At 42.5% G+C, this 15,029-nt stretch overlaps 2 protein-coding genes across 5 annotated transcripts in view; one reads left to right on the top strand and one right to left on the bottom strand.

Annotated features, from left to right (window-relative positions):
- The window catches only part of LOC136439367 (dolichyl-diphosphooligosaccharide--protein glycosyltransferase subunit DAD1-like), a 119,083-nt gene that overhangs the window by 102,117 nt on the left and 1,937 nt on the right, over positions 1 to 15,029 (bottom strand). The gene's annotated exons all lie outside the window — the stretch shown is intronic.
- On the top strand, positions 40 to 14,978 carry LOC136439362 (E3 ubiquitin-protein ligase AMFR-like). Of its 4 annotated transcripts, none has more exons than XM_066434758.1 (14): positions 40 to 496; positions 4,208 to 4,300; positions 4,541 to 4,705; positions 5,914 to 6,066; positions 6,391 to 6,431; positions 6,617 to 6,749; positions 7,309 to 7,404; positions 9,894 to 10,027; positions 10,307 to 10,417; positions 10,822 to 11,027; positions 11,183 to 11,283; positions 11,500 to 11,927; positions 12,109 to 12,255; positions 12,761 to 14,978. In XM_066434758.1, exons 1-14 carry the CDS (start codon positions 197 to 199, stop codon positions 12,921 to 12,923), a joined length of 2,271 nt encoding a protein of 756 aa, XP_066290855.1. In that variant the 5' UTR covers positions 40 to 196; the 3' UTR covers positions 12,924 to 14,978. The 4 variants fall into 4 exon arrangements, with proteins under 4 accessions (XP_066290855.1, XP_066290854.1, XP_066290857.1 ...); XM_066434757.1 differs by having other exon boundaries at positions 12,106 to 12,255; XM_066434759.1 differs by lacking the exon at positions 40 to 496 and adding an exon at positions 3,337 to 3,910 and having other exon boundaries at positions 12,106 to 12,255.

Genomic DNA, 15,029 nt, shown 5'->3' with positions numbered 1-15,029 from the left:
AAACCAAAAGTGAACGCGGATGGATAATAAGCTAATTACTGTAAAACATGTTTTCTTCCGGGAGGGCCATCATGGCGGAGAAGGGGACGTAGCACAGAAACTTCTCGACGACAATGACTCAGATTCAGTTGTTTGAAATGTCGTTGCCCGGTAGAGCACCGTAATTTTGAAAGAAGGGAAACCAAAGAACGTCAGGATGCCGTTCGTTCTGCTGGACCGCGTTCCGCTGCCGAGCCTGAAGGCGTACACGGCGTGTAGCATCGCGCTGCTCGGGTTCTGCCTGATGTACGCACACAAACAGGTGACACTAGAGGGGAGGGGGTTGGAGGACCTGAACCCGCCCACTCCCCCGGAACCCGCCGGGCCGGACGCACGCTGGTGGGCGTGGGGTAAGGATGTGACTCCTGAACCTGAACCGGTGCAGATAGAACTGAATCGGACTATTTACACCAAGGCCATGATGTCAGTGATGTTGGAGGAGACGTGGTGTATATGGGTGAGTTGGTGATGTTATCTGTTTGTTTGTATTGCATAACCGGTAAAGCACCACAAGGTGTCACACACCAGGTCTGTACTATGAATCTTGAAACGTTTGTAGTGTGTGTTTTTTCGTTGTGGTCTCTCCACCGCGAAGTTATGACACCCCAAATACGCACTGCGAATGTCGTCATACAATAAAACATAATCATTTTAACCACAAACTTTGAACACCTCAAAGGCCTCCTTTTCCTTCCTACTGCAAAATAAAACCACCCCGAACCACAAATGAATTAACAGTGCTGGAGAGCCACCTTCTAAGTGCAATCTGCGTTGATGGGACTGGTCGGTTCCAGCCATTGCATACAGGATTGTACATCTACTATCCGTACCGGCCGATGGTACCCTTATCAAGAATTGAAGAAATTTGACTTTGTTCTGAAGCAAACTTGAGGTGTGGCTCTCTTCAAACATGGGATTGATGTCTTCACAACTCATTTCAATGACAAGTACATGAACCTCCACCAGAAGAATGAAAATTAGGGTTTAGAATTCTGACAGGATTCAAACCCATGACATTGCAGTCTATAGATAGCATTGCTAGCCACCACAAAGGCTAATGTGAACACTGATAGTTCTAGACAAATTTGATGCATATGTGGGTGTCATATAAACGGATATAGGATAAAGGTTACTAGTATTTGGTCAGAGTGTTAAGTTGCATGTTGAGTATGCACAGCAGTATGTCAAAGTCTTACCTTGTTTTGCATGGCATGTTGTATGTCTCACTCTGCATACTAGTGTATGCTCATCTGCAATTATTGTTGTGTGATGATTTTGTTCATTTGATTAATCTAATTCGAGAATATGATTGAGCTGAGTGAGATTCAGCAATGTGAAAATATTTTACGAAAACTTATATCGCTTCACTTGCTTAGATATTTTTACAGGATGTGTATTGGTAATTGTGACACCTGTTACTTGCTGCTAATTAGTTGTGTTAGCTGGTGTGTTATGCCGAAGGGTTGTTATACTGGCTATACAGATGCAGATTAGTATATTGCCCATTTTTGGCTTTACACCACTTATGTTATAATACCAAAGTATTGCTGTATTTGTGCCATACCTCCAAATAGGCTATGTAATATTTTCAGGTGTGTGAAAAATTTGAATCAGCCTCTTTAAGTTTTAATCTACACAGTGCCTCTGCTACCTAGCCTGGGTGCCATCCGATTACTACCGGGTCTCATACAGCTACACTCACTACCCTGAAAACATTACAAGGGCTAGAAATACAAACCTGCAATGTGTGGGGGAAAACAAAGGAATACAGGCTCAGTATTGTGAATCACATATTGGAGAAAAGATACTGAGATAGGAAGTATTATGAGCCCTGCTTTCTATTGGGGAGAAAATGCTACAGGACAGTGTTGCATCACAAACAAAACCAAACTCGTCTCATGGTTCAGAATGTAGGACAATTGAAATGGAGCCACATGTAAAATGATAATGTCATTCTTTAGAATGTCTACAGGCTGCAAGAACTCCATCCTGGCTATGTTTGTTTGGAACATTATTGTTGATAACAGGTGACTACCACATGCAAGTACAATACTCACCAGCTTATATAGATGTTGTTCACCTGTCCCTAAAAGTGTGACAAGGCTATTCTGACACTGTCACTTCAACCATGTAACCCTTTCACACACAAGCTCCAAATATAGAAGAACATGAACCTACATGTTTTCATTAGGGTTGACACTGCTGACTCAGTGTTTCCATAGAAATTATCTTGTCATAAATGACACCATCTTACCAAGAAAGTTTACTAGCATGACAGAAAAGTTGTCAAGTTGGCATTCTTTCAAGAATCTGTAATTATTTTCTTCATATTCAAAGGATGTCTGTGGCCTATTCTCCATTAGCATGTACAGTACAGTCAAAGGTGGACATTGGTAAAATATTTGCCTAACTGTGCAATGTGCCTTTTGCAAGCTACCTTGCATAGTTAGGGGAAGTAGCACATTATGGTATTGTCAATCTCAATGCCACTTTAGACATCATAAGTTCAAACTTCAAAGGCTTACTTACCAGATTACCTGTTCTTAGAAGGAAATTTTTAAAGCTGTCCTGTGTTTGAGGACAGCCATGCCATGAGCATAAACTTGAACTCACCATACGCATGTTGCCTTTCTCACCATAACGTCTGTTGCCATAACAGTTGCGTTGGAGACTCAGAGCAATTAGATGCAATGGGAGAAGATGATGGCCAACATTGGCTGTTCTTTGAAGTCGTAGTAATTCTACTTTGAATTTACCAGCAACCATGTTAGTGGATAATTGGATCACAGCAGCATCATGGTGCCATGTTCAACCAGCACTGTAAATGTAATCTAACATGGTGCAAATGACATTTGAAAAGCCTGTAATGTGTAAAGTGCCTAATAATAAAGTAATATACCCACCCATGGTGTTGGAATGCAAAGTTGCCCTCATACGAACTTTTCTCCTATATTATGTCGTAACTTTAGTGAATCATGTGGTATTAATGAATGTCTTAATTTAAACTCCTGCAAGTAGATGTCACTAACATCTGAAAAGAGCCAAATCTATGTTCCAAGTAGGATGAGAAGTCAAATTCTTTTCTTTTACTCAACTGTAGCAGGGGTTCATCTAACTAAGTCAGGATAGAGGGGCTCTGCGCCCTCCTGTTTCAGCCCAACGCCCCCTCGTCGAATTCAAATTTTAGCTTAATATCCAGCATAAGTCTTCACTCAGCAATCAATTTTATAGGAGAATACATAGAATTCGCTCCCTTGCCTGTGTGTGCGCCCTGTTATTCAATTTTTCTAGAAACACCCCTGTGTAGAATTACTCAGGAGAACTGGAAAAACACATGTATTTGTCCAAAATTAACCACTGCCTAAAATTAGCAACATGCAACTTGTAAAAATACCAGCACATATTTTTCTTGGACCTAGGCAAGGTTGACGTGACAAACCCTAATGGAGACCACCTTTGTTAGTGGAGTCCCCGCCAGTAAACACTGCTTTTATACTTGGACTTGAAAGGAAGTCTAGTCTAAAAATAGCCAAGGCCTTTCCAAAAACATGTGGGAAAAGTTTAAGAGGGCTGTCCCTTGGTGAACTTGGCACGCCGTGTTGATTAAATCGGCATGTTTTCTGACATGAAATGGCTCTCAGCATGTACTAGGCATGCGTACAGGCCAGTCTCAGACCACAGGGCACAGATGTATATAAAGTCTCACCACGTCCTGGCATGTACAGAACTGCAGAGCAAAGGCTTGGCTTGTACATGTACATGTGTTACTGAGGACTTTTCTGTGGTGAATGCTGTGGGCCAGTTCTTGGTACTGTTTGTGAACATGCCTATCTATACCTACTTGCACTGTTTCGAGTTTTACCATCCAAAGGTGAGAGCCCTTAATTATTGTTAGAAATTTGAAAATGCCTCTTGTAACAGTGCTGGAGCAGCTAGATATTTCTGATTTCTGCAATACATGATTTATGGTGTAGAATGCTGCAACAATACGTTTTTGGACAAATTGCATTCTGCATTCTCCAAAAGAATTTTCTCTAAATTGTTGGTTTCGGGTGTTTCCCTGTGACTTTGAGTGTGAGAGGAATCTAAAGTGTCTTTTCAACTTTGAAAGGGATCACGTACACATGTACGTGTACTATGCTTATTCAGTCTGTGTGTTCTGTTTCAGACATGGATCAACACTGCATACTGCTGCCTGATCCTGCTGGGGAAGGCCATCCAGTGTTTGGTGTTTGGAGATCTGAGAGTCTCAGAGAGACAGGTATGTCAGTCAAAGAAGTTATTGTCATTAACTCGAAGAAGACCTCAGTAAGCAGAGGTTCCAAGCATTATCCTTGCATCAAAATTAGCAAAATTCAAACAAGACTGTATGACGGTGAAATGTTTGCATTTCTATGTATTTTAACATGTTGGGGCTTTGGGATCAGTCTACCCCGGTGTTTTCCTACTGTGAGTGTGAAGTAACAAATGTGACATTTTCCTGTTTCTGTCCTCCCCACAGCACATCAAGGACAAGTTCTGGAACTTTGTGTTCTACAAGTTTATCTTCATCTTCGGGGTTCTGAATGTGCAGAACATGGAGGAGGTGGTGATGTGGACAGCCTGGTTCACACTGCTGGGCTTCCTGCACATCATGACGCAGCTGTGCCGAGATCGCTTTGAATACGTGAGTCACTTCTCATTCTATTTTTATATATTTTTCCTTGCCAAGTTTTTTGTCTGAGACTGTTCATACAGATTAAACTTGAGCTTTAAGGGCAAGTAGAAGCTGGAGGTTTGCCCTGCCAAAATGTGTTTTTCATTACGTACCTAGCAGTGACGTAAGTTAGGGGGGTCAATTATGTCGTAGGTTACCTGCAAACTATTTCTAGCACACACACAGGAAGGTTAAGTGACAGCAAACTTAGCTGTAGAATACCATGGCCGTAGAATATTTCTTTCAAACAGTGGAATAGTAAACTGTAACTCCAAAGTTATCACTTCCTTTTCACTGAATGTATGACCTCATACCCCCAATTATACCAAATTTTACCTGTTTTGAATGACATAAAACCTCAGTGAAAACTTGGAGAAGTTTGCATTGGAAGAGCCTACAGAAAATATATGTACTGTATTGCTCAAGAACAGTGACACATGTACATGTATCAAATGCCCAATTTCAACAGCAGACAAAATAAGAGGCATGAAGGCTTATGCAACATCGTCACAGGTAGTCTGGAATGCAGTTTCCAGGGCCTGGTGCTAATATAGCCTCATAGTTGTTGGCAGTTGGAATGGCTTATGTTTTTGGATTTTTCCTCCTCTTTGTCCTTGGTTCGCAGCAGGTTGACCACTGAATTAATAGGTTCCACACATGCATCCTTTCTTGCTTTTCCTGAAAAGGAATCTGGTTTCTAAAAATAACGTCGAGCCACCATGACCATGACCTCAGCTTAAAAGTTCCGCCCGTCTCCATGGTTCCCTGGCTGTTTACCTCGTCTTGTCTGAGCCTTGCCAAGTTTTACAACTTCTAAGGTCTGGTTGTGATTTGTGTACGTGGTTTAGATTTAAGGGTTCAATAACACATGAGTAGCTTTGGGACCAGAAGACACTGAGTTTGAATCCTGGCCGATGTTTTTTCACTCGACATACCATGATGGATTGCAGTACTTGAGATGAAAGTTGATTTAGCTGTCGTCCACTTTTTAGATCAAGTAAACTTCCCCAGCTGGTCTGTATGCAAAGGTGGTCACTTGTAGAACTGAGTAGTACAGGATTGACTGTATTCAATCATTTGTTCCGTTCAGAAAAGTGGCCACACTGGCCAGCATGTAGTCCTTTTGCAGAGGTAGCCACTAGCATAAGTTAAACTGTATTTCTTTCCCTTACCTACAGCTGTCGTTCTCACCCACGACTCCGATGGCGACTCACGCCCGTGTCCTGGCCCTGCTGTCCGCGGTCCTGATCATCTGTAGCGGACTGATGGGTGTGTGCATTCTGGTTGGGGTGGAGGCCGGGCTAAACACCGCTGCGTTCATGGGGGCTGAGGTAAGGCAGTAACATAATTCAAGTTTTGAACCTTTGAATCTATGTATTTTGTCCAGATTCAGAACTGAAAATACGTCATACAGTGAATTGTCCAAATGGCACAAATTTTTAAGATGCTTTTATTTGTGCGAAGGAAATGAGTTCTGTGGTTTGAGGTTTTATGAAAAGGGAAGCATCACACATTTCAACCTTTGAATCCCATATATTTGCTAATTATGTTTAACTTTTTAAGAAGAGGAAATTGCCAATTTCAGCGCCTAATGAGATAGACATTGAATGAATTGTAGGTATCTAACTATTGCTTGTCTGCATCTTTTCTTCCAGTGTCTTCTCCTGTTCATCAAGACTACATACGTCATTGTGAGGTGAGTGCAATGTTTGCACACTTGTCTCAGTCAATGTTATTAGTGTGATCTTAGCAACATCACAAATCAACACAAATCAACAATATTAAATGTGTGATATTGGTTCCTCATCATATTGCAAACAATCTCTGAAGTTTATAAGGCTTGTATTCTGGAGTAATGGAATGCATGTGGTATTTTCACAGGTATGCTATTCACCTGTACGACGTGAGCAACACAGGCACGTGGGAGAACCGAGGGACGTATGTGTACTACAGCGAACTGGTCATGGAGCTGACAGCACTCATCGTCGACTTCTGTCACCACCTACACATGCTGGTTGGTACTGCAGTTTCTCACAGACATATATGCCCCCTATTTATCTTACTTGGTACTGCAGCATTAAAGTGGTGGTGGAACCAGTTAGTATTGCATCATATGTGGACACAGTGGAATGCCCCTACATGTGCTATTTGGTACTGTGGTTTTGTACGAGCTAGCTTTTAGACTAGAATTTTACAGCAAAACTTCTGCATTCAACTCATTGCATTTTTCTCTTCTCGTTCTTTTGTTCGTGTTTCTACTTGTTCAGAGCACAACTGGAAGGTTTGCGAGAGATAATCTAAATTCCTACTTCTTACTTCAGTGTAAAGATAACAGAAGTTTGTGCGAAAATGCCTAAGTTCATAATGCTTTTAGTGCTAGGTAGGAAAGACCCAGTAGTTCCAAAGTAATTGTTTGGTTGTTGGATTGATGTTTGGAGGATGCTAAACTATACTTGATATTCTCCATGATGCTTGTGCCTTTTGAAATATTATACCACATTGATGAGAAAGCTAGTCTACAATCCAGTTTTAGATGAAAGCGATTGATTGGTTGATTGGTGTGTTGTGTGTAGACGTACCGCTGGCTGAGAATATTCTGGAGGTATCATCTGTTCGTCAGGTCAGATAGCAGCGGTAAGGAGAAGCTATTGCCCACCAGGGAGCTCAGGGTGAGTCCCCTAGGGCTCCGATATATGCTGGAGTTTTCCCCCTCCCAGTCTTCGTCCTGTCATAGTGCAACAGTATGTTTTACCTTGGGCTTCTGCGGTTAGTTGTTCAGTCAAATTGTTGAAAGGACATCGTGAAATGTGTCCTTAGAGGTACCTCTTAGGGAGAGGGTGTACATATCGTCTCCATGGAGATGTTTCATTCAAGTGCTTTTGACAGTTTGTGGTTAAGAAATTATTCAAAATTAACCTCCACCAATGTCAGTGGCTAAATTGCACATTTTCATACCCATGGTTGACGAACCCTTGAAAACCACTATTAAGATAAAACCTCAGCTCTAACAAAGATGAAAACATTGTGATCTGTCGTTGGTATAAATTCTCAAAGTTGTATCTGCAGGATGGAAAGGATAGGGAAAATTGGGGGAAAATTCCAGTAGATGGCATACTTTTCCATTTTGATTATTTTCTTTTTTTTCTGTCTATGTCCATCTGTTGCCATGGCAGCTGTGTAGGATTAACTTTTGGTTTGCGCGGATCCGGAGAAGAACTTCTCTCCCATCTGATGTTACACTGGTTTGTTGGTTAGGTTTGAACTACCGGTAGACTGTTATGCATTAGCATACCCTAACAGTTCGCCTGTCCAATGCATGGGGAAAAGCTTGCTGCAGATCTAGATTGTACAAATGCAAATGTACAAACCAATGTAGAGTCAGTACAGGTGTTGTGTGGTAGACTGGGTGCGAGGTTAGCTCCCACTTGTGCTCTGAACATGTTTTAGCCATGGCTGCTAAGGTGTGGCGTGATGAGCTAAAATGTCTCGGCTGCGATGTTTCGTTTTTTCTTGTGTTGTAGGTTTATATTCGATTTTGTGTACAGTATTAAATGATATAATAGCATCTCCATGTAGGTCTTGTGTGCTGTGCTATACTCACTATACCATGTACTACTACAAGAACACTTTGCAGATGTTTAAGTATTGTAGCTTCTTGGGTATGAAAAGAAACATGTCAAACTAGCTGCTTCACTGTAGCCAAGCATGTGTTTTGTGCCATGCTGGCAACTGGAGCTAGAACTCAGAAGTCATGATTGTGCAGCTTTGATGTCCCCGTTTCTGTTGAATGCACTCTTTATCTGTGAGCAGTATCAGAAAATCATGCAGCCCAGCGTCAATGCTTACATGCTTTTTGCCATCAGTAATGTAATCACTTATTGACTACCTTCTGAGGAGGGCCACAAAGGACATTGACTCGGGGATAGTGACGCACCCAAGGGCATCCAGACGACATCCAGCAAAGCAGCTTAACGATCTGGACTTTGCAGATGATATTGCCCTTCTAGAATCCACAAGAACAAGATCACAGGAACAACTGACTAAAACTGCCACAGCTGCTGCTGAGTTAGATCTTACCATCAGTGTGCTTAAAACAGAATATATGTGCTACAATGTTGACCCGGGTCAGCCTCTTCTCGTGTACGGAGAACCCATCAAACAGGTCCAAGATTTTAGATACCTTGGCTCAATGATGGCCTCAAGTAGCAATGACCTCAGGAGACGTAGAGCACTAGCATGGGGCGTTTTCTGGAAATTGGAACACCTTTGGAAGAGTGATTACATTCCAATCTCCACCAAGGTGAAACTTTTTCAGGCTACATGTGTAACAGTGCTTACCTATGGGTGTGAGACATGGGTAATCACCAAGGTCATGGAGGACAGAATCAACTCCTTCGCTACCTCATGCTACCGAGTTATGCTGAGCATCAAAAGAATTGACCGGGTAGCTAACAACAGCATTTATGTAATGACCAAAACAAGTCCTCTGATAGAACATGTGAGACGGAGGCAGTTAAGTTTTCTCGGCCACATACTACGTATGCCTGACGATGAACCTGCCAGGATATATGCTCTGTATGCTCCATCGCATGGCAAACGCAGACGCGGTCGTCAACCCACCTCCTACTTCAACTACATCCAGCAGCTCCTGGGGGACCACAACAAACAACTTACACCAAAACAGATTGCCGACATGGCCAACAACAAGAGGGACTGGGCGAAGCTCACAGTCGTCTGCGCCGCAGTCGACCGATGATGATGATGAATGTAATCACCATCAGCGCATCACCAAACATCAATATTGGTGCTTATTTGTACTTCAGCTAAAGACTACATATCATCTTTTGGACATTTAGTGCTTTCCCCAATCTCTTTGATAGTTTCCCAAGCTAAAAGAATAAGACAACATATGAAAACTTGCTCTTATGATACAAAAATGCTGTGTATGATTTACTCAGTTAAATGAACATTCATACCAATATGGAGGACAGTATTCAATGCTTTCATTTATCTGGAATTTCTTAGGTCACCATTAGGTAAAGGCAGGGTTCATAGACTTATGGTACAGAAAGCCTTTGATACAAAAACTGACCATTATCAGATAGCTTTTGATACATGAACTGACCATTACCTCCCCACTTTATGTTTCCCTCTGCAGTTGTGGGGAAACATCTTCCTGTCCATGGCCAGCCTGGTGATCTGCATGCAGCTGCGTTACCTGTTCCACGAGATCCAGCGCCGCATGCGCAAACACAGCAACTACCTACGGGTGGTCAACGGCATGGAGGCAAGGTTCGTCTGGCCATTTCTTTGTTAGTACCATGTAGCAGGCACACCAGTGTTAAGTATTGGCTATGTATTATTGTATAGTTTGACTATGGCATGGAAGCAAGGTCAGTGTGGTTGTTTGCTGCTTTGTGTTATGTAACCAATAGAAATGTAGAGTTGAAATAACAAGTGCATGGAGGCCAGATTCTTACTTGAATGCTGGGATATGGTAAACCCAAACCTGATCTGTCTCATGGGACCTTTCACACCTTGACCTTTCACCTTGTGACCTATCCCCTCCAGGTTCCCCAGTGCGACCCAGGAGGAGCTGACTGCCAACAACGACGACTGTGCAATCTGCTGGGACCACATGGATACAGCCAAGAAGCTGCCCTGTGGACATCTCTTCCACACGTAGGTGTCTTTTCTGTCTGTTTGTTTGTAACACATATCCTTCATGTGACATAACACACCAGCTCTGCACTATTGTACAAACTGTGTTAAGTCAGACTGATTAGTTTCATCCTCTTACTCTTCGCCACCATTTTTCCCACCACATTAGCTAATGTGATGGGAAAATGGCTTTCTAAAACCAAGTGACTAATGGTGATCACAAACATGAAAAAATCTTATCTTTGCTTCCTGTTGCAGGTTCTATGAAAATAAACTTTTGATGCAACTTTTGATTTAGTGACTTGAATGGACTTGACTCCTCCATTCTGCATGAGGGTATAGTTAGCCAGGTAAATCACCTCCATGTTGAGCCATATTTTCCTATGACTTACCAACCTAATGAAACTATTCACCAACTATTCCAGGTCCTGCCTTCGCTCCTGGCTGGAACACGACACCTCCTGTCCAACCTGCCGCATGTCACTCAGCATCTCCGACAACAACGGCAACACCAACACCCCCCCGCCTCCGCAGAACATCCCCCTCAACCCACCACCCCTGCTCGGCGCCCCACCCCCGGACATGAACGCCCAGGTGGTGAACCAGAGAAATCACTTCTTTCACTTTGATGGTGAGACAAAAACCTTCCTATGTCAGCCTAATATGTACTTTGAAAGGTTTTCCCAGTGTTGGCCATTTGATGGAATTCCTATTGCAAAATTCTGTCTTGAACATGTCTCTTGTCAATACAGTGACACCTGAATACAATTCCCACCTTTTCCGCAGGATCTCGTTTTGCGAGCTGGCTGCCGAGCTTCTCTGTCGAGGTGATGCACACCAACATGGTGGGGCCGCAGCACGCAGCCAACTCCCAGCTGGACGCCATGGTGAGACAACCAGCTGTTGCCATTTTAGGATTGTTATATATATCGTGTTTTGCATTGTATAGAACTGATATTTTACAATTTAACTTTTCGAAAGTTTCCTTTGGGTTTGAGTTAAGATGGGGGTAAGGTTAAGATGAAGTTTGAATACAGAGCCTTTGGCTGAAAGAAGGTTCCATGTGGCGAGGACATTGTCTTAAGAACCACCTTTTTTCTCAGGCACACCAGGTGCAGCAGTTGTTCCCACAAGTCCCCCTCAACATCATCCTGGACGACCTCCGGCTGACCCGCTCCATGGAGATCACCACCGACAACATCCTGGAGAGTCGCATCAATATCCCGCTAGCCGCCACCGTCCGGCGCGGGGCCGACAGCGCAGCAGACTTCCCCATGCAGCAGGCGCATCACGACGGGGCAGACATCCCCATAAACATTAGCCACGAGAACCTGGAAGACGACGACGACGATGATGATGACATCTCCCTGATCACAGACAGTGAGTCAGTAGAAGTGTCGGAGGAAGAGAGTGAAGAGGAGAGGGAGATGGGAGGAGGAGACATGTCTGCAGCAGGGCCCAGTCTGGCTGCAGCAGGGGCAGACATGTCTGCAGAGATGGACCTGGACCAGGCTGTGTACGGTGCTGCAAGGTGAGTCTACATGATAGACTCTGTGTTTCCTGTACCCCAGTGGTGTGTTAGTTATAGGCCACACAAAGTTAGTTTTGCACATTGTCTTGATTTAAGTGTGCTCGTGTTGATTTTGGTGAAGCCTCACAATGTTAACAGTGAATAGAGAGTAACATTGAGATCCACTCTGTGTTCCCAGCAGCAGCTTTGAAGCGAGTGGGGAGGGCAGCGGTGCACACAGGGGTGCGGGGCCTCTAGAAGGGCTCGGGTCGCGGTTCTCCAAGTCCCCGACAGAACGGGAACGAATGTTAGCGGATAGAAAATCAGCCTTAATGGAGCAGGCAAGAAGGTGGGTTATGTTTGATGTCATGACAATCTGTGAAATATATTTAGGGTTCTCAGAATCAATAAAACAAAGTGACCCTCACCATACATGTCCAGTGGTTCAGAGCAAGAAGTTCTGGAGTTAAAATTCTGGCGCTCATTGCTCTCATAGCTTTCACAATGCTGGATTGATGGTTGGAGTTGATAGGCTGGATTGTTATAACGATAGTATAAGCCTGCATTCACTTCACTGTTCACGGTGCTTGTGAAAAAGAGATCGCAATTTTTTTAGATTGAACTTAACATAAGTTCTTGACCTGCTGTTACAAGTTGGGGGGAAAATAGCTTTCTGTAAGCCACATGTTGGACCAACACACATTTCTGACTGATCAGAAGTAGCAAGACAAAACCTAACAGCAGTGTCTCAGTGTTAGCACACTGTGATAAGTGTTTAGTACCCGGTACGTGCTCTTGTCAGACCTTCTATGGTTGGACCTCCTCTAAGTTTTCCACCTTTCTTATCACTACAGAAAATTTATAGAGCGGGAAGTAGGACCACAGGGAGTGGAAGGCTTGGAAGACATTTTCAGACTGTCATCGTCATCTCAGCTGGAGGGCAGAACAGAGGACGAAGTTTCGGTGCGACGGCGATTACTCGCGGCGGCGGCCGAGAGACGACTCCTACAGCAGTGATCGCACCTCCAACATGCAAAGCTTATATTTGAAGTATGGATGTAAACAAAAAAGGCTGGATGCTCTCACAGTAAACAACTACTATGAATATATCATTTCTCACTCAAAGCATGGGCAAGGACAATGTACATTAGCTTTCTACTGTTACTCAATACTTAAAGTACACAGTGTATGTTGATAAGTGTAGAGGACAGAAGTTGTAACACATGGTATTGCTTTTATTTACATATACCAAGTACATGTAGTTAGATACATGTACTACCAGAGAAAAATAAGTTCTTCATATTGACTTTGAGGACTTGTAAAAATGGTGCATTGAATGTGCACAGGGGTAGCACCAATTGTTATTTCTGCTTCTGCTGCTCAGGGGTGTTCATATAGAAAGTCTAGGCTTCAACTCTGATTTGTACATCACACAGTTCAAAAGTTCCCATGTTGGTAGAAGCAGTTGTACTATGGATCAAAAAATTGTATGTTGAAAACAGATTCCTTTTATAGAGGGAACACATCGAAATTGTTAATGCATGGATGTCATACTTAAACTGGTTGTGTGGTTGAAAATTGAAAAGCTATTTCCTTTATATTGATAAGGGTAAAATGTTCATGAAATGAAAGGGTATTTATTTTAATCGAGTCACTATTGAGGTAAACATTTGCTCAATCGTGTCTCTAAATTGCTTGAGATATTAGTCTTGATCTGAGGCCTGCTTCACTTCAGCACAAGGAAGCTGTAATGTACACTAAGATGTAGAGATGATGTAAAAATAGTTAGTGTGTATGAACTCTATGAATATGATGCAAAATGTATCAAGCATTGATTATAAAAAAGGTTGTCTGCTCTTGCTGGGATAACGGGATAGAAGTCTTTTTACTGTATTTGTATAACATTTTGGTGCTCCAATACATAGAATTTTAAGACTTGTTCAGTGTTCCGAAAAGATGTGTGCCCTTGAAGCTGAGAACATGTACATTCATAACAGGAATGGCTCTTTGGTGCACATGACAGCATCCTAGCTGCTACACTGATGTTACTTAGTCAGCCACAGTACATTCCTATTCCTCTCTGCTTTCTTCTGTGCCAAAGAAAGTGACTATGTCAGGACGGTCATTGCCAGTGGGTTCTTACCAATATGCAAATCAGCTATTTTATTGACTATCATGGTGGCCACATTGGCAGCAAGCCTGCTACAGCAAGAATTAAAACTGGTCACATTAAATTTGGAAAGACACATTAGAAATGTGTCTAATGTTGTTTAAGTCAAAAGTAATGACAAACAAAAGTCAATGTATATGTAGAGTGGAGCATGTGCTTTCAAATGATCTGAAACTTTGTATATCCCTAGAAAAAGTCTAGATATTCACTGTATGCTCTTGAAATTTGGAAATGACTCCATATTTGAGCGACTGTTTATAGTATTAGCAGGGCTCAAAATAACCTGCAATTGAAGAATAATGTTAGTTCCAACATTGCAGGCCAAAAACAGTCTGGCTTGACATTAAGTACTTGGGAGCTCTGATTAGTTTTGCAGAAGTTCTTAGTAATGGATGTTATGTTGCACTCCTGTACCTCACAACTGTTCATATTTTCCCTTGCTAACATGGCTGTCATCAGAACCTCTGTTATGGTGCATGGAAGGAATTCCTGTGCAAATTCGTACCCTTTCTGTATTCTGTAGCTGGTTCAAATTCAAGTGCATACAATGTTCCAGATCCCCCTCTTGTGAAAACCCCAAAGTCTGTATAAATCTGACTAAATAGGAGAGGCAAACTATTTTCTCCCCTTATAAAGTGTAACTGGCAATATACAAATGTATGTATATCACCTAGATAATTAGCCTGTGATGTCTGTACAGGCAAAACTGATGTGAATAGAATGTTTTGTAATTATTTGAAGTTGATATACATGTGGGTTTCAATGTGTGTGGAGGGTTGTTTTAAGCACTGCTTGGGATGCCACTCTGTGAGGAGGGGCAGTTTTTGTTATTGTTACAATGTATGCAAAGTATGTGTAAGTGCCTGGGAAATTAAAAAAAAACACAAAGGATATGCTGAAAACATGGAGTCTTGACTTTTTCTCAATAGAACAGATAAAGGCACGTAACTTGA

Source organism: Branchiostoma lanceolatum, chromosome 7, assembly GCF_035083965.1.
Source record: "Branchiostoma lanceolatum isolate klBraLanc5 chromosome 7, klBraLanc5.hap2, whole genome shotgun sequence".
Classification (NCBI taxonomy): domain Eukaryota; kingdom Metazoa; phylum Chordata; class Leptocardii; order Amphioxiformes; family Branchiostomatidae; genus Branchiostoma; species Branchiostoma lanceolatum.
Note: the sequence above shows the minus strand (reverse complement) of the source record. Positions and strands in the feature narration are given on the sequence as shown.